This window comes from Struthio camelus, chromosome 15 (assembly GCF_040807025.1).
Source record: "Struthio camelus isolate bStrCam1 chromosome 15, bStrCam1.hap1, whole genome shotgun sequence".
NCBI classification, from domain to species: domain Eukaryota; kingdom Metazoa; phylum Chordata; class Aves; order Struthioniformes; family Struthionidae; genus Struthio; species Struthio camelus.
This window is the reverse complement of record NC_090956.1, coordinates 19,013,461-19,033,171: the sequence shown is the minus strand read 5'-3', so window position 1 is coordinate 19,033,171 and position 19,711 is coordinate 19,013,461. Positions and strand designations below refer to the sequence as shown.

Here is a 19,711-nt window from a genome sequence, read left to right as displayed (position 1 = left end):
TTCAATTTGATGTGACAATAAATGGAGTGTAGCATGCTTGTTTCTTAATGGTGGTGCAGCTTTTGTGTTTGTCCAGGGGAGACATTGAAACAGATGGTGTTGGGGAGAATATCTGACTAGACCAAGGTCATGATCATTCAAGTGTTCTTTTTGAGCTGAGTTGCTTTGTCATCCTGCGGACTACTCAGACTTGCCATCTTGGGAACATTTGCAATGTCAAATGCTTTGCGTGGGCTAAAATAAATGATGCTTGGCAGGAGTTCCTGCCGTGTTTCTTGCTTGGTGCAAATGGACGTGAGCTCTCTGGGGGCTCCTCCCCATTAGGATGAATCAGATGGCAATCCAGTCAAGATTTGTACCATTGCTTTTTTCTGTCTTTTATCTTTCCAAAGTTCCCACTTGCCTCTGAAAAACACAGTATTTGGGTGGCTGATTACCAAATAAAAGCCACAAGAAGAGTTCTGGTAAGCTCTTTGCTGGAATACAGCTCAAGAAACTTCTTAGACTTCTTGTCCAAAGCTCAGGTAGAACACACCTGCAGTTGTACCTCTGCATTCAGTTGTCCTCATTTTGCATAGCGGATCGTAAGATTAAGCTGGGTTAGGACAGTACCTACAACTGAGAAGACTTGGGCTCACCTCCAGGTTCCTCACAGTAGCTTTCCAGTGTTACCTTAGTTTTTTCTATGCCTTGGGCCTGTCGGGAAATAGCTTTTCCTTCAAAGTGTACTGTAATGGGGAATGTTACGCAATGAAATGCCAGATTCTTTCTCTTGGTCTGTGTAATAGAAAAGCTAAGTAGATTGAGATGCCTTTGAAGACAGAAGATAATTTGACTAAGCCTCTGTAGCTGCTCTGTAGGATGCCGGTGAAAGTGTACTCAAAAAGAAAAGAATCTCGACCTCCTGGAAGCTATTCATCGGAGCTCACGGAGGGTCCTGCTGACCTGCTGTCACTTCTGTAAGCATGTACCAGCATGGACTGTGCTGGGAGAGTGGATGTGCAGCATGGATGTGCTGGGTATGGGGGGATATAGGTCTTGAGGATGGAGTAGCATCTTTCTAATGATAATTCCAGTCGAGGCTGTGCTTTGCTGCCTGTTGACTAGTTATCACAAATTTGGAGAATCTCCACCTGCGCATGTCATGGCAAGAGGGGACGGTAAAGACTGATGCATTATCGTTTATTCCCAGCCATTTCATCTCATCAAATGTTTTCTTGCAAGCTCATGGCCTTAATGGATTCAGAACTGTTCAGAAAGTGAAACTGGGGAATCTCCACATCATGCTTAGGCCTCTATGTCTGCAGCAGGTTCCTTCCTCTGCCACTGTTATAGCAGATACCTTGTGTCATGGCTTGATGAAAACTGTAAGACAAGGCAATATATCCGTCCTTTTAGCACTGAAGAAACTAAAATACACAAGGAGGTTCATTCCAGTCTTCCTCTTTGTGGTGCATTAAGTTCCTTCCAAACGGCTGGAATTGCAAAGCATCCATTCCCCTTCCACGGGCTTGGATTGCTCTCGCACCTGGCAGATGTGTACGAGATGTCATCACCCATGACTGCTGTCACAGTGGGGCAGGGGAGCCAGAGTCTCAAGCTGTTTTTTTACTCTACATCCGTGTGAAGGACTCATTCCTAAGTTGTTTTTTGCTAGTAGCAGTGAACTTGTAAATCCCAACCTGTGGAGCCTCCCATCAATGTGTTTCCTGGGAAATATGATGTTTCAGGATTTGCCAGATCTCCCTGAGGCTCTTTCAATACCAAATGAGAGTTCAAGGCATTCTTTCCCAAGTGGGGACCTCTTACTTTGGCAAAGCCCTCCTTCTGTGTCATCCACGTGTGTGGAAATGCACCCTTGGGAATTTTCTGTAACCCTGAAATCTCAAATGTTAATTTAAACAGAGCATCCAACTTTTCAGCTTTCTACAAGTACAAAATCTTGTGCTACACTAGAAGCTTTGGACATATAGAGGTCTTTCAGCTCACCCCATACATCCTTGACAATGACAGCATCTGACATGCCCATTCATTTAGTTTGCACCTGTTCTTTGTTGACAGACATGTGGCAAAGATGAGCAGAATTGCACTAACTTAGGCAAGCTTAAGGGCCTGTTTTTCTGTAACATATAGCTTTATAACTAATTATTGGACTGCTCAGTGAGAAAAAATACAGCTTCTGCAATTGTCCGCCCTGCGTGGAAGTACCTCTGGTTCATGACTGCTACTGTTGCAGCATAACAGCCTGGACTTGGCACAGCACGAAGCTTCGAAAAGTTCAGCGGTGGTTTGTCAGAGGAGCTGGGTGTCTGTGTCTACCTGTACCTGCATTGTGGACTCGTCGGAAGGTGTTCCCAGCATGGCTCCAGTAGGATCCAACTTGAAGACTGACCTTGCTTTGTGTGTGGGGCTGACTAAAGACCTCCGGAGGTCCCTTCCAACCTAAATTATTCTGTGATTCTTTGAGACTACTACAGCCTTTCCTTGCAGAACTAGGCCTTCTGGGGAGCTATAAGAGTTTGTCATCTCACTGTCAGACAGATACCCAAAATTTCATTAAAATTCCAGGTCATCTATGTCCAAATCATCTGCATTACGTTACCCATCTGCAAAACGCAAAAGATACCACCTGTCTTCCTAAGGGCTGCCTGGAATAACTCACTAATTTCTCTCACGGTCTGTGCCCTAGACATAGCTTGCCGGGCCAAAGACCAAAGGTAGAAATACTGTTCTGCACCTAGTGCAGCCAAGTCAACAGGAGCTCTGCAGTCCTTCACCCAAACTTGGCAGTCATCTTTACATCGGGGTCCATTCTGACATACCTGGAGAACAAGAAATGTTGGGCAGCTTTGGAGTAACTGATTTGAGACAGGGTATCTTCTGATTTTGCTGAGATGCTTCTGAATGTCAGACAGACCTTTTTACTTCCCTGGGTTCTTTTCCTCTTAATTTTTTGCTATATCAGACTAAGTTGTTTCTCAATACGGTCAGTGACTGAGCAGTTCTGTTTCACGTCTAGCAACCACTGCACTTTTATACAACTTGTACCCAGAAGCCTCCTCCAAATCTTTTTTGCTTTTTCTGGTCATGACAAAGTCCTGCATCTCACCCACAAGACAACTTCCTTAAAGATTGTCTGCAGAGGAAGTAAAAATGGGTTATGGGTTTTTGTTGTTGTAGTTGCATCTCTGTGATGCAAAAAGATTTAGGGGAAAATATTCTGTTTGCTCTGCTTTTTAGTAGTGCAAATGCAAAGTGTCTTTCTGTAGAGCAGAAACCCTTTGATTCTTCAAGCGAAAGATGACAGGTTTACAGAATTAGGAGACCGTTTTATTAACAGCAATCCTGTAAACACAAAGTCCTCCAAGAGGCTCGTTTAGTGTCGTTGCGAATGTCAGGAGCTGTCAGACCTCATTGGAGAAACATTCCAGCCTGTGTCATGGTGTCGTTAATGGGGGCTGCCCATCAAGTTACAGCGGTTCACCACCTCCCCGTGGTTGATACAGTGAGCTGGTGAATCCCTGATGTGGCTGCAGATATTCAGGAGAACAGATAGAGCAAGCTGTCTGGCCAGTTTTGAGCACTGCTCCTCCTCCAAGCAGCCTCTGTGCGCCCATTCCCTGGTAAGCAGACGTAGGCCAGGAGTTCAGGGAGCTCTTGGCCCTTGCAATACTTGTACAGCAGATCTACCACTCACGCTCTGTGGCGAAGATGTAAAGGATGGTGAAGGGCCTCTCTTTGGACCCCTTTTATCCCAGGTCATACGTCTTGGTCCAAGGTGGAGCACTTCTGATATCCCTGTTGCCCTCTCTTACTGGTTCATGGATAGTTGGGGTGGGATTTTTGGTCTTACAAGTTGTGGTTAATGGCATCCCTTGACTTTCATTAGCTACACAAAGAAGTGTTTAGTTTTGCCTTGCTCACGTGTCTTTCCTTTCTGATGAAGACTGTGGCTGTTCTTCAGAGTCGTCTACCGTTCCTGCCTTCTTAGGAGCTCTAGGCCTCAAATACTGCCTTTTCTGTAATGGCCCATCTCTAGCACTGGATAGTACTGTATTCTTATACTTCATAAGATTCTTATACTTCATAAGAAAGCACAGTTTGTCACTCCTACCCGTTTTACCCTTCGAAAATCAGAGATTTTTTTGGTTTTTTGGGTTGTTTTTTTTTTTTTTAAACCCCTTCCCAGCTTTGGCTTGCCTATAAGATTTCTTTATGAGGCTTGGGTTGGAGCAGGCATTAGCGACCTGCAGTTGGAGATCAGATGTCAGGATGTCACACACACGTTATCCATCTCGTGTTGCAAAATGGAGGATGCAGACCCTCGCTAAAGTGTCTTGAGAGAAGGAGGATGCCCCTGGGACAGAAAACTGTAAAGAACCACTGATTTAAAGGCTCAGTTTGGTACAAATCCAGCTGCCTTGCCACATCTTTCTGCTAGTCTTCATTTTCATCTGAGACGGAGCCTCAGTCTGAAGCTAGTAGGGGTCATATAACTTGTTATCAGATGAGACAGATGCAAGAACTCTTCAAAATCTTCTTCGCTTTTAGTGCGTCCTTTTCCACAAGTTCAGTGGACTCATGGGGTCGCACTGATAGTTATACCTGTTGGATCATTTATGCTGAAATTCTTCATCCTCCTAATTTTTATTTCAGTAGCTATAATTAATGCCTTTCACAGGCAGAATAATTCCTGTTTGACCATCCTGTGCATTCTTTATTCTTTGCTCCTTTTTCCTTTAGGCCTTTTATCCCTTCTACGTGCACATAGGCTGCTTCCTGGACTTTAATTACGACTGATATGTGCTCTGCCTTCTGCTAATAACTAGCCCAATCTCAGTGGCTCATTTTAACTAAGTCTCAAAAATCACAAGGGCGAACCTGTGATCTTTCTTTTTGTGCATCTCAAACTGGATGCATGCAGATTTGTCCCCAAATTACAATTCTGGACATACAGCCTTGACCTTTGGCTCACAAAAGACTCTATCTGCATTCAACGTTTGCTCTTCATTATGTTGTTTAAAACTCCAGTACCAGGTTTTGTTGCGTTTCTACATGGCGTTGCTGAACCTATCTGTCTCCTGCATTTCAAAGGAATTTGTGCAGAATTGCTCAAGGCAGCAAAAGTGAAGAACAACCAGACGCAAGTTAAAGAAGGGACTCCTGCTGCTTGACGAGACTTGCATGTCTTAGCACTTTGAATTTAGGCCTCCTCTAAGGAAAATGGCAATAAAAGCCTCATTTGCTGATGAGCGAGGTTCTTCTCTGCGTACGCTGTTTACATATAGCAGTCAAGCTCAATAATGAAGAAATGTAGCTTCTCCTCAAAGGCAGTGCATGAATGGGGTGTGATCCCGCGGCGGAAACCTCTGTGACCCTACATCAGAGGAGGACGTTTCCGGACAATGCGGATGCAAACACGGGCTAATTGCGGAGAGCCCCAGAGTGCTTACAGCAAGCTGAGAAAGCACGCGGACGCACAAAGAGCGTGACTTGATGCGAGGCATGATCTGCTGGTGTTAGCCAGCTCAAGCCGGAGGAGGAGGTAAAAACCCACGAGTGTAATATTCGGTTGCTTAGACTTTGATATATTGCAGTCGTCACCAGCACCCTTCCAAGCTTTGCTGTTCTACCAGTCATGGCAAAATGGGTTTTGGAAGCGTGATTCCTCCACCAGGCTGTGCGTGCATGGAAAACTGCTGGCAAAAACCTGCACAATATTTTCCTATCGTTTCCTTCCAAGCTAGGGCAAACAGTGTCAGAGGACAGAGTTTGCAAAAAGCGCCCGCTTACCTAAGTGTTTTTAAAAGTCATTTCTGTGGTACCACGTACAAGCACATAAAGCCTGACTTTCAACAGGATTTATTTCCAAGCACTGGTAAATGTTATTGTAACGTGCTGAATTCATATGACAAGTATGTTGTGGTCTCTGTTGTTTGAGGAGTTGTGTTTTTGAGTAGCTTAAAAAACATGGCTCTTAAATGCTGGCCCTCCAGTGATTATTTTTCAGTCTTCCTGTGTTGTACGAATTCCTCTGCCCTTGTAGGCAAAACAGCTTCAGCCTTGTCTGCTGAAAACTGGTTTTATAATCTGAAGAGCAGCTGTGTTGTTTTAGCTGTTTGCTGTGGAGGCTGGGTCTAGAGAGGACAGCATGAAATGACTGGAGCCTACACTGGCCCTGATGGGACACGCTGGCTGCAGATGAGTCCTGCAGCCAGTGGCTTGGGTTTTGCGCTCACCGGTGAGCCCGTCTGGCGAGCCTCAGGCCGGCAGCGGTGTTTACCCTGTATGGCCAACTGATGGGGGCCTTGGAGAGCTCCTTGCTTGGAGCACCTTGAAGAGCTCTGTCTTGTGCCCTTTTTTAGTGGGGAAAAAAAATCTCCGTGTGAATAGCATCTTTCCTAAAAGGAGGGGCCAGGCTCTGGGGGGGGGGGGGGGGGGTTGTTGTCACAAGAGAGAGATCAAGGAAGTTAAGGCAAGTCAAGGTGTGGAAGCAAGGGGCAGAAGTTGAAGCACGTTAAATCACCGCGTGGACGTTCGAATTCAGCAGCAGAAACGCATAGCCGATATATCCTCTCTGTGTTTCTGCGAGAGCTTACAAGGGTGAATGAGAAGCAATGTCTTCTCTTCAGGCCGGCACTGAAGTCCACCTAAACAACAGGACTCCTTTCTCCAGGGCCTTATCGTGCATCCTGGCTTATCTTTGGCTGGCAGACAGGCATTGCAGAGGGCCTTGACGGGAGCTGGGCTCCGGGCGACAGACACCTGCCCTTCCCCACTTCAAGTGGTGCTGGCACGGGGCGGGCTGGGAGGGTTCTTCTTCTGTAACCCCTTCCCGAACCCTGGCAGATGGCATATGGCTCCTGAGATGTTCCCGTGGCGCTTGGCCCCGGCGTCGGGTGCGTTTCCCCTCGTGCCGCTTCGTGGGAGCGCGGCCTCTCGTTTGCAGGGGTGCTTGGCTCGGAGGAATCGGAGAAAAAAAGTCAGCGTCTCCGTGGATTTGTTTCCTGCCTCTCTGATGGCCGGCGATCCGGAATGACCTTGAGTTCTGCTATGTTTAAACAAGTTTAACGGCTTCTTAATTTAGCGGGTCCCAAATGGCGATTTTGGGCTCGCTCGGCGCAATGCTTGGCTTTGAAGGCCACCCGTGGAGGAGCAACGAAGGTGCTCATTAGGAGCACGCAGCAAAACCTCTGTCCGTCCATCCGTCCCAGGGACTGTTGCAAGTCAGTCCGGGGAGCAGAGGAAGCCACCGTGCTCCCAGAATCGCAGACCAGTGACGTTAGCATCGAAGAAGAGGTAGAAACGCCCTCGCTCCCCCCGTTGCGTTTCAGCGCTAGAGCTTGCTGGTGCTAAAGCAAATCGCACGGTGAAACGAGTAAATACAGTGGTGGAAAGTTTTATTTTAAAAGTAGATGTGCTCTTAAAAAATAGAGGGTTTTTTTATTATTATTATTTCTCTATCTATTGAAAATATCTCAAAGCAAGTTACCTGACAAAGGAAAACAAAAGTGCGGTATTGGTTTTCCTTGCTTTTTCTCCCTCCCCCTCCCCGCCGTCTATTGAATAAGGTTTTGTTGGGATAAAATTAAAGTGCTTATCTTTGAATTTGCTTCCTCTGGTTGAGTTGGCACAGCGCATTGAGCGAAGGAATGCTCCAAGTTCAGAGGTGGCATTGGGGAATCTAGTTAAAATGACATCAAAGGCAGCACAGCAGGGCTGAACATGTGTTTGAAGCCGGATAGATTAGAGGCCATTATCAGCCTTTCGCTACTGTGCTCCGAACAAAAGTCGCTCTTTCCGCTGGGACCGCTGCTGCGGAGAATTAAAAAAAAAATAAAAAAATAATAATAATAAAAAAAAAAATTGCGCCTTCGCTTAGAGTGCCACTTTTCCCGTGAATGTCCGTGCTGCTTTAACGGGCAAGTTGTGGTCTGATCCCTGGGTTTTTTTGTGCTGCAATTACGCCAAAAATCTTGTTTGCTGATTCTTACCAGAAATTGCTAAAATCATTCCTGAGCGAAAGCATATTCCATCAAAATTCCCGCTGATTTGGTTGCCATCCGTTCTGGAGATGTGGCAAAACTGTTTTAACCGTTGTGACTCTTGAGTGACTTTTTTCAAATGGAGGTTCATCATTAAAGAAAATGAAGCCTCCTAATGAAAGCTATCATAATCGCCCGTCGTTATGGCAACGCTTCAGAAAATTGCTCTGCCCTGGTAAAGTGTCATTGACTTGGTGCAGCGGAGGTGATGTTCTCGCATTTGCTCTTCCTCCTCCCACATTACCTGCAGCCCGGAGTCAGAGCTGCAATTAGCCTGACTAATTTTCTGTTTTGTCGTTTGTCCTCCCGCTAAAAAGCGCTTGTCATTAATCGCGGGTTTTTATGTTATTGTAATGGCGTTTGATTTTGAGTGCCTGGGTTACTAAACGAAATTGCATTCGTATGATGCCGTTTGGTCACAAGAGCAAACTAGTAGCAATTTGGTAGGCGCCCGTCCTTCCTCCACCAAAAACGGACCGGGCTCATGTTTGGAAGGGAGAACCGATCTCAGGTCGGTGCTTGTTACTCTGGAGGTTTTCAGGCAAAAAATATGGTAAATTGTATTTTCATTGCCAAATAGCATGCAAGGTAGGCATTGAAAATCTGCTAGTGTGAGCTGGTTAAACTGTTTTGTTTATGTTATCTAAAGCAACTGTGTTTTTGGGGTTTTTTGGGGTTTTTTTTAAGGTGAAAAAGACCTTTGGCTTGTGTAAATGTCTCATCGTTGTAAGCTGTGGTGGGACTGGATCATCTGCACTGTTCAGCCTGGTGCAAGGGTTGCCTGTTCCCTGGGATGTAGAGGCTGGAAGGAGGCAGTGTATGATGGAAGATACTTGGTATTTGCAACAAAAAAAAAAAAAAACAACCCAGTACATTAATTTCTGTGGCATTGCACAGACATCCAAAGCAGTTACTTTTACTGAATCGGGAGAATCCATATAATAAAAAAGGAAAACTCCAAACCCATAAGCTCCAGGAGGGCATTTGTTTTTGCACCCGTTGATTTTTCTCAAAATAACCCGGCTTCACTAGGATGTGAGCCCATTTCCCGTATCTCATCGCTGAGCTCTGCTTTGGTTCCTGGGATATAAGCGGTAGGGATGCAACGGTGAAAACAGAAATGTTTTTTTCCCCCCCTGGAGTTACACTCAGGCAGCAACGATTTGCCATGAGCAGTGCTTGGCAAAGCCCAATAGCTCCAACCCCTCCAACACCAGCTCGCTGGGAGCCGACACGCACCCAAAAGCCCATAATTTCTGGCTGAGCTAGAGATTGTCTTGAGAACAGTAGAGTCTGCCCCTTCGCTTTGATAAGCCATTCGAGAAGTTGTCAGGCTCACTTAAAAATATATATACACCTTGTTCCCGGACTGAATTCCCCTTGGTGTAGATGCTCGCAGAGCTCCCACTCCTCCTCCTCCCCCCCCTCCCAGCCTGCCCTGTGGTTTACTGTGCACATTGCATTCTCTTTTATAGAAAGCAACCAAGTATAAAAGGTACCAGGATGCAATCCAAGTCCTTCTCCCTGCCCTGCGCCTAGGGCAGGGGTTGCCGGAGCCCTGCCTCGCGCTGCTCCCGGGGATGCCGTGTAAGTGCTTCCCCTCGCCGAATAGCGGGCACCATTCCCCGCACCGGTTTCTCGTGCTCCGTTGCGCTTGCCCTGGGCGGGCGAAGCCGTTCTCAAACGTAAAGAGATCTCCTACCTGCCGCTCTGCAGCGTTGAGGCGTGAATGCATGTCCTGCAATGGGAGACCGCCTAAGGACAGGCACTAAAGTGGCGCGTGTTGTTGTTTTGTTCTGGCAGAGATGGGATCCCGCCGTACAGACTCCGAAAGCAGCATCGCAGAGAGATGCAGGAAAGTGCCAAAGCAAATGGACGTGTGCCACTACCTCACATCCCTGTAAGTAGCAGTATCTCCTTTTGCAAAGGTAAACGCGCAAAGTATGTAAGATCCCGAGGGTACCTTCGTTGTGCTTGCTCGCGCGTCTGTTTGACCTTCCTTAGCCCTGTAGCGTTTGGGGATGTTTTAAGACAGAAATCCACTGCGCTGAGGAAAGGTGTGTGAGAGGGAGGAAAGCTTGGTAGCCTTTTTCCAAACGTTGAGAATTGATCGTCAAGGGATGCCCAAAGCAGGTAACTTTTCTCAACTGGTCGGGCAGGAGTCAGCTGTTTTTCTGGGGCAGAACGGCAGCAGCGGCTGGGTCGGGCAGCTGGCGTCTGCCTGCACGCGGGTTTTATGCCGTTGGGTGAGCTGGAGAGACTCGGGGAGAGTGTAGGAGGCCACGAGGTGTGAAGGCTAACGTAGCTTTCAGCCAAGGTCAGCTAGGGAGACATGCGACTGTCCCAAGCCATGCAGCGGGTGGCCAAAGGGAGCTGTAACGGGTTCTGGAGGACGCCGCAAAGCCCACGGAGAAGGGGCAGATGCAACCGATTCCAGTCGTCTGATACCACCTCCTCGGTTGCTTCAGATAAGCAAACAGCTTTTGGAAGATGAGCATGGCCGTTAGGGCTCTGCAGCACCATCTGCAGCTCCACTTATTCTCGTAAGTATTTTTCTTTCTGTGCGAAGTTACAGGTGACATTTAATATCTAGCAGGAAATAAAGGTGCTTCTTTCCTCTTTGGACAGCTGGACTCCAGCACAAATCAAACAGGAAAAAAACACGTCCATCTGCTTTTTGCAGAAGTGGCCTCAAACTTGACACAGCTGTTCTTGTCCTGCCCGCTCAAAGTGGCACAATACAAGTAGAAATACACCCTTGTTTTAATCTGATTTAAAAAAAAAAATGCAGCCCACCAACCTTTGTTTTGCCTTTTAAATTAGATTATTTTCCTTAGATTTAAGAGGGTCCCCTGTGCTTTGATCACTGGGTTGACAACAAAAGCCCAGGCTGTGGACGCTCACTAGCCGTCCTTGCTCAGTCACCTCTCTTTTCACACAGTTGCTTTCGCAGTGTGGTTGCTGTCGAAAAGACTGGCTGGGCGCCTTTTTATTCCACTTGATGCAGTTTTTACTGTAAGCATTGCTTTGTTAGAGTTGCAATTTGAAAGCTTGGCCTTTATTTTTTGTTGTTGTTGTTGTTGCTGTTACTGAACAGTGGGAGCTACTGATTGAATATTCTCTGACTTCAAAGCTTGTCAGTGGCTTTACCTTTTGGATAAAAATAATAGTGGCTTTCTGTTGATTGTGTGTGCTGGCAGTGCCTCAATGAACTGCAGGTTATAAACTCAGAGTATGGAGCATTAAATATGTATAGTGAGCTCTGCTTTAACGAACTTCCATCTGCCAAACATTTCTTTTGTTGAAATGAATAAGTGTCATTCGAGCAGCAGTTCCTTGCAGCCTAATTAGTTTTACTTAGCATTAAATTTTATCTACTTTTTTGGAAACCAGTTAAAAAAAGGAGGAGGGGGAAAAAAAACCCAAGGTTTAAATTGGCCACCTGCTGCTTATAAATGTTTATATTGTCCTACTTATCTACATGGGTCTGTTAGAACTACATATTCCTCCTAAACTACACACAGACGCTTCACAAGGTTTTGTCTGTGAAACATCCAGTGTTCCCATTAGATTTTGTGCTGTAAGTTTAAGTCCCAGGGAAGAAGGCATCTTGATGCCTATTTATATGGGAGTGGAGAGCTGAGAAGTCAAGTTAGTTCTAGTCTTTCTCCAGGGAATAAAAGTTTAGTTCAGACACTCTGGCACCTCCTGCCAGCCAATTACTGACATAGAATTGGCATCAACTTCAGAGAGGCACTGCTCTGCCCTCGCGTATCAATCAGCCAAGAAAGGGGAAGGTAATTAGACAATATGTTTTGACAACACCAGTGTGAAATGTTATAAAGTTAGTCTTTTAAAATCACCTCTAGCTGCAAGTTTATTGCATTAAACCTACCCAATTAGCCAGGAGCCATGCAAATGTTTCTTCAAGTGTCGCTTCCCAAAGTCAGTCGTTAGCCACGGGCTGCGTGATATCCTAACGCGCTATTAGCTGCTTGGACCTGATGATTAGCATACTTCTAAACACACAGCAGTGACCTAACTGTAGCTTTTGAGTGAAGGTCTTTATGGGCTACATATATAACCAGTATAGGCAGAGCTGATACTGATAGTGCTTGCAGAATGCATGGCACGTTTTGCTTGCGAGAGTAGTGAACCTCCTACTACCAAAAAGTCATTTCAGAAGTCTTTCAGAGACCTTAACGTTCACTTACAAGTGAATTGCAGGGCTGTTAGGCAAAATACGGAAAGAGCTTATATTGTTTTTAATAGCAGCACTTTTAGTTAGGTCTAGAAGCTATAAACTGTAGTGATTTTATGGTCGTAGGAGATTGCCCGCAAATTTCAATGACCACGCTGCTTCTTCTGAACAACGAAACCGTGCTTTAGTTATGTCGGATGCCCCGCTATGCAGCAGTAGGTCTTGGTGCATGGCCAGCTGTGTTCTGCATATACTACGCAGTATATACAAATGCTGTAAGTTTGGAAAAGTTGTGTTTTTCGAAGTGGCTCCTTGCCCAGGAATGCAGTGGCTAAAGGTCTCCAGCAAGCTAGCAGACCTTTGTTTTGCTAGCAGGAATCTTATTGCACAGCAGGCAAATGTTGCTTTTCATGTGATGTTCCATCTTGCTCTTGGATTTGAGCAGACTCTTTGAGCAACCATAATAAGGAAAGTGTAGGCGAGTTCCCAAAAGAAAAGGGATGAAAGCACAGAGAATGCAAGGCCTTACCCATGCTGATGTACTGTTTTCCCCACTGCTCAGTCCTGAGTAGATGCCCTGCGGCCAGATGACAGCAGGACTGTCTGTGTTAGATGTCTGCCCCTGGACCTGGCATTCATCAGAGTACTTTGGGAAGTCAGCACTCCAGCAACAGTTCCTGGGAAAAGTCAAGATCTTCACCCAGACCTTCCCCCCCTCCCCTTCAATAGTATAAGGAAGCCATTTTGTGATGTTCTTGCTGTAGCTTGATCGTCAGCTGGGAGCTGTCCTATCCTCCACAGAATCACAGAAGCGGTAGCTCTTTACACCATTCCTTCATGAGAAGAGAAAAAGTAGAAGCAGCAGAAGGGTCAGTTAGGCTATTTGCTTAACTTTCGCAGAAGGTCTTAGCTAGGATGTCCTGTATGCAGAGGTGACTTCCATAGTGTTCTTTAGTGGAACAAAAAATTTGGAGTCACTGTGCAATACTGTAAAAGTGAGCGGTGAGCAGGTATTCCGGAAGAGCCTTGGGCTCTTGCTGCCAGGGTAACTACAACTGAACGCGCTTTCTGCTCCTCTGGGTTGGTAACCTGTTCAGAATTCCCTTGAGCCATTGTATGGCTTTTTCCTCAAATGCCTTGCAGCAGCGGGACTTCTGGCTAATCCCTGAATACCATTATATGGAGGCAGAAATCCAGCTGTCCACCAGCTCTGCCACAGGAGTGAGTGGAATGGAGACACTATTTACCCTTTAAAAGCAAACATCGCAGGGGCTTGGAATACATTAATCTGGGAAATGTAGAGGTTCAGAAATTCTTTACTCTTGGGCTCCCTAGCATGCCGCCTCCATTTCATCTCCAAGACTGACTTTTGATCTAACATCAGCCACTCAAGCATCATGGAGGCATCAACCCTGTAGAAGGAAGCGACCTTCGGGCCCAGTCAGATCAGTCAGAAATGATTCAGCCCAATTCACAGATCTCTAAGTCTGATTAGAGACCTCTTCCCAGTTATAGCATTGGAAGACTTACTATTTCATCCTAGAGCTGAGGTTTATTCTCCCCGGGGGAACCTACAAACTGCAATGAGAGTCTTCCCTTTCAGCCTTTTCAGTTCTAGGTATTATATAGATCAGAGTAAAAAACACCATCCCTGTAAAAACGCCGTCCCTGTGACAAGACTGAAGAGATGGCGTAAACTTAAGTTGGGAAGAAAGGGCGAGGAAAGACAAGGTAACAACAAAGAGCACAAAAGGTCAAAGGTCCCAGCTCTCAACCTTGCAGACAGACATGCAAGGCATTGCTTCAGAGCTCATTTTGTTGAGCCAGCTTTAAACACTGAGCTTGCAACTTCATTGTGTTCCTTCTCCTCACTATGGAAGAGAGAAGCTCACTTGATCCTTCAAGATAGATAGCTGGACAGACCTGGTTTTCCAGAGGTAGTATCTGTTTAGGATGCCAATGTGCTCTGATGTGGAACTTGCTCCTCAAAGCGCAGTTTCTCGGAGGTGATACTCGTCAAAACCCAAGTCCTGCATCTGCTTCATGGAGCAAAATCCATGCAATTCCCACTCTATTAGCTCCAAAAAAAAGAGGGGGAAAATATGATAGCAGACACTAAGTTGAACTACTGGAGAGCTTCTATATCTAGCATATTTTTAGCAAGCTGCTGCTTCCCAAAGGTGCCAGACCTTCAGGCGCGTCACATGTCAAGGACAGCGAACGAGAAGAGGTGCAATGTTCTGGTGATAGGTGCCCCAAGAAATCCTTCCTCACAGCTGTCACTAGGAAAGGTTAGTCCATCCAGACCAGCTCAAGCTATTTTCTTTCTTGCCAGCCAACGTGGCATTCAGCCTCCTGCCCGTTGTTCTCTGTAACCTCCCCAAATCATCATGGTTTGTTTCTGGACAGACCCCACCTGAATTAGCGGCAGCCTCATTAGATAGAACAACTATTCTTAAAGATAAAGTGGTTCCTTTCCAAATTGTTGCCCCAGAATGGCCAGAGATCTCACTCTGGTCCAGACAGGAGGGCACGGATCTTCCAAAACCAGTGGCAGATGTTTGACCCGCCAGCTCTTGGAAAATGCTGCACCCTCTACTTGGAACAAAAGCGTTTTGGAGCCGTTCTGATTTTAAAACAATAAACAGCTTATTTATGACTCTCTTGGCAGGGCTTAGTATCCCCACAGGGAGACAGGGGCAGATTCAAAGCACTGAAGCTCTGAAAGATCTTTCTCTGTGCAAAAGCTCAGCCTGGCTGATTTTTGGTGGAGCATGTCTGCGTTCCTAAGTCAGGCCTGTCATTTGATAAAAGTTTCTCAAGCCATTTGTTGTCTTAAGCCTTTTGAACCAGGTCAATGCAGTCCATGCTTGCTGACCAGGGAAGTCAGAAAGCTGTCAGCGGTTATCTCAACAGAGGTTGTTTCAGCCTGGGAATTTGCGTGCCTCATTCCTCAGTACTACATGTTCCTTGAGGAGCTCTATGTAGCTCATCCTTTGAGCTAGGAATAAAGTGAGACCCATGGAGATACTCAGAGCAACCATAACGCTCATTCTGCTTGCTGGCGTTCTCCAAGTCATTGTTACGGATGCACACCAGAACAATACAGGTCAATTGTGATCGCTCTCCATGGAGTAGAGTGAGGTTTATTTCAATCAGATTGAACTCGGATGGTCCGGGAGACAGTCATGGGGACCACTTCCTAGAGGGAAGTGCACCAGGAAAACGTTGCGCCCTTCGTCTTTTCACCCTTGAATCTGCTGCTGTAGGACTTCAGCAAGCTGTTGTGCTGAGTGGAAAACCCCAAGGGCAGGATAGTGGGATCTGCAGATACAGGGATTTATCAAAGCGAGAGGAAGACTAGTTCATCATAAGACTCTTAGGCTTGATCATTTTAATTTCTATCGTTTAGTTTTCGTTACTTACAGCCTTTCGGAGGCTGCGGATAAATGTGCTGAAATATTTGTTGTGGAAGAGCAAAGACATCTATCTAGAGCTCTCTAGATATACTAGTGACCCTGAATGTCTTCAGATGCTCATTAGGGATGAAGCTGTGCTCCTTAGGCATCGCTGGATCTGGAAGGAGCTACGTTATTTTAAAAGGAATTAAACATTCAGGTTAGCAGACTTTCCACTTGCTGCAGTTGCTGGCTGGGTGCTTGGGATAGACTTTTTATTTTGGGATGTTGCATTGCATCAAAGTCGGTGAAAACAAAGGGAAATTCTTTCCCGATCCTGCTTTTCTGTGGAAGCTGCAGCAGTAGGTGCCATGAGGAGATTCTACACGTTGGACTTGCAAAGTTTCTAACGGAGCGGTGCCTGCTCCTGAACAGCTCTTAGTGCTACTGCCGTATAGACAACCGCAGGGAAAGTTGGCACGTCTGAGGTGACTGGAGGCAATGAGCACATCACCTAACTGGTTGCTACTTGTCAGATGAGAGATTTCTCTCCTTGGGAATTGCTGGCATTACCTCACAAAATAGATGGTGTTCATGTTTTTGGGCCCACTTTCTGACTATCTTGGGCAGAAGATTCCTTCCTCATGGATATCTGAGGAATGGGGAAACATCAGTTGTACCTCAGAAGCCTTCCCAATGTATAACAGTGTGGGGACAGGCTCTGTCGGGTCCTACCACATGATTGCGTGCAACTGGGGGCACATTCCTGAACCACACAAGGTCCAAATGCTGGGATGCTAAGCACGTCACCTTGGTTCTTAATGCCAATATTTCAAAGACTAAGCTCCATTTTTTGGTGTGGAAAATCTTTCTCTGCAGTTTTCCTTTTAATAAAGGCTATTGCTTTGCAGTGCCAAAAGTCCTGGTGGCTGAAAACACTGTCGTCACAGGGTGGGGGCCATGCAGCAGCGCGCACGTGTGCGCATATAGGTTATGCCCTTTTCAAAGGACCGTAACAAATAACTAGTATTAGGTGGGGAACATCTTTTGCTTTTTCTTTCTGTTCTCATTACTGAGTGTTCTTTCTTTGGTGCACGTCCCCCTTCCATGCACACAACTTTTTCCCCGATTTCCTACTCTCTAGCATTACTCCCAATCTTTGCTCTCACAATTATTGCAAATGTTGCTCTTAGTGGCCAGTTCCGTATTACTTGGTTATTCCCAAGAGGCTTTCTTAGCAGCTCTGTTTGACTATTTAGTTACTGAATGCAAGTCTCCGTGTTTTCACTCATAGGCTTGCTTTCTATCGCTCACTGATTCTCAGTAATGTTGTTTGTGGGAGGCAGGCTCTGCCCCTTCTAACAGAGTTGCCTTGGCACTTGCACGTCCCACGGCATTGCCAGCCCCCGGTAGTGTCTTGCCTCCCCGAAAGTGAGAGGACAAAAATGCGAGCATGTCCCATTTCATCCTGCACCTCTGGAGGTTGTTTGGTATTTAGGAGGCCTATCTTTAGTCCTTTAAATAAAGGACTGAGAAGGGGAGGGAGGGACCCTTAAGGTTATCCTCAGAAGGAAATAGAAATCTGCACTCAGGTGCACTCCATAATTTGGTGTCTTGGGCAGTCGCTTGCCTGGGAAGTACGGTCTGACCTTGCTGCCCGTAAGGCTGTGGTTACCTCTCTGGAAGGAGTGGATGCAGAGAGCAGAACAGTAAGAATGCATAACCTCGTCCCGGCTGTGCCGGGCCCTTCTGGATGACTTGGACAGTCTGTTACTTCTCAGCACGTCCAGGCTTGTCCCCTGCTGCTTGTTGAAACAGGGCCTGCTTTGATCTCCAGGGAGGGAACGGGCTCCGTACTGAAAATCAGCCGGCAGCGCTCCACGCTCCACAGCTGTGCCAAGAGACACGGAGAAGTGCAGGTGAACCGCCGTTCTCCAGGGCAAGTGGCGTCACCCTGCCAAAGGGAACGCTGCGCCCTTCACCACCGCAGGAGATCGGCTGGGGCACATCCCGCATCACGCGGCACCAGGACCCTTTACACTGGCGTTTCAGCCATGCTGTCGTTAACTTTGTGCAGAAGAGGCTGGTTCCTGCTGCAAGGTGCTGTTTGGAGCTCTGGGTTTGGTGGGACAAACGACACGGCTGGAACCGTTGTGATGAGGGCCCAAGGAGAAAACTTTGCTGCGGGCGGAGGGTGCACGAAAGGATGGCTTTTGTGGGAGAACTCGCATCAAGTGGGCCATGCTTGGAGGATGGCACTGATCTGGAAGCCACATCTTGCAGAGGAAGAAGCTCTGGCCGAGAAGGTGCAGCTCCAGCCGTGGTAGGACAGGAGCTGAAGGAAGCCAGGCTGGTCTTTTACTGGAGCTCCTGTAATAATGTGGTCCTGATTTTGGCTTTGGAGAGTCTGCATGCTGCAGAGCTGCAGGGCAAGCTGCCATACGGGAATGTCAGCAGGTAGCAAGGAGCGTTAAACCTGGCAGAGCTACGCCATATCTCATCAGCCTTTCCCAGAGCTTGGTGCACATAGGGTGTTTCTGGTGTGCACTTGCCATCCTACTCTCTCCACATTGACCTCAGAAGATTGCTGTCAACTTGTAGAATTGCTTTGAATCTATCTTCTAATATTTTTCCTCCTCCATGATATCTTTCCCATATTTTTACTTCTCCCGTTCTTTTCCTCCAAAGACATCTAACTGCCAACAGTATTTTTCCTGTCTCAGCCCAAGTAGGGGTTGGATTTTCTATAGCTCCACAGGGAAATTGTCTTTGCATCTTACCCTTGCTTTTGTTATCTGGGTTATTTTCTTCCTTGTTAGCTATGGAGTGAGGGACACCGCTTTGGATTGGGGGAAGGAGATGGTTTGTTTTGGGCTGTCGCCTTTGGCAGTGGTCCCAGTTCTGTTGGGTTCAGCGCTGACTGGATAACTTCCTATCAAGTTATCGGCCCTTCTGGTTTTTCACAGAAGGCTCTGGGCAGACAGTCCTTTTGCCTGCAGAACTACATCATGTCCACAAAAATCCCCTGGGGACACTGCAGTCCAGCACCATGCGGCGTGAAAGAGATGATAGTAGCGAGCATTGAAATTGAGATTTGTTGGCAGGGTTTGCTGAATTTTGTTCTCGGTGAACAAAAAAGCATTGCTTTAAGCTGAGACGTCGGCAACTTGGGTGCCATAAAAGACGTCTTCAGCTTCAGTGCTGTAAGTAGGATGCTTTCTCCATTATTTTTCTTCCCCCTGCCTTCCGTTTGGCAGTTGGCAGAGAGAGAAAAACAATATGATTTGCCTGCTTTTGCAAGTTTTGAGGCAGAACGTTATTTTAGTCTCCCGCATAAGTCTTTCAGCTGATTCAGGGCTTGCACAAAAAAAAAAAAAAAAGTGATTGGAAAAAATGGCGTGATCTCTAATCCTCCTTTAAAGATTCCGAGCTAGATGTCTGTTTCTGGTGCTGCGTTTGTTCTTTCGTTATGAATTATCTCGTGTCTTCGTATTTAATTTTATCGCTGGTCATATAAAGTGTATATTTCTCTCATGTTGGCATTGAAATATTTGAATGCGGGTTTTTATACTATTAAATTTTCCATATTTTTTTCCTCTGAATGAAATTTTTATCTCTACTGTGTCATTTTAACTTTTCTACTAGCAGAAGTAGCAAAATAACGCGGAAGGGATAAAACTGAGGAGAAAAAAAATCCGGCAGCTATAAGCTTGTTACTTCACTATAGAAACTTTTAGTCCCAGAGCGCAGGAATTTAGGGGCAATTTAACTGAGCATAAAGAACTGAGAATGCCCTTGAACTCTCATAAATATGTTTATTCATGCAGAGTAAACATAAAATTAGTATCTCTGTGCTTGTAAGGTTGCCAGAGGTTGCTGTATTGATAAAGCAAGCGGGGAACCTTTGCGTAGCTCGGAAGAAAGCAAGATGCAATCCTGCCGTGGATGGATACTAGTAAGACAGGAGGCTTTGTGAGAACAGTCACCTTTCATGGCTGGGGTAAGCTGTAGCAGAAGCTGGGAAATGGAAGAAAGTAAAATTTCCTGGAAGTGACGGGATTTCCACA

The 19,711-nt window shown here is 46.3% G+C and overlaps 1 protein-coding gene across 3 annotated transcripts in view; it reads left to right on the top strand.

Moving 5' to 3' along the window:
• The window catches only part of AXIN1 (axin 1), an 88,250-nt gene that overhangs the window by 47,324 nt on the left and 21,215 nt on the right, over positions 1-19,711 (top strand). For all 3 annotated transcript variants that reach the window (XM_068908507.1, XM_068908508.1, XM_068908506.1), the window contains exon 4: positions 9,849-9,945. In XM_068908507.1, coding sequence (XP_068764608.1) covers positions 9,849-9,945 — 97 coding nt within the window. The remainder of the gene's footprint in view (positions 1-9,848; positions 9,946-19,711) is intronic.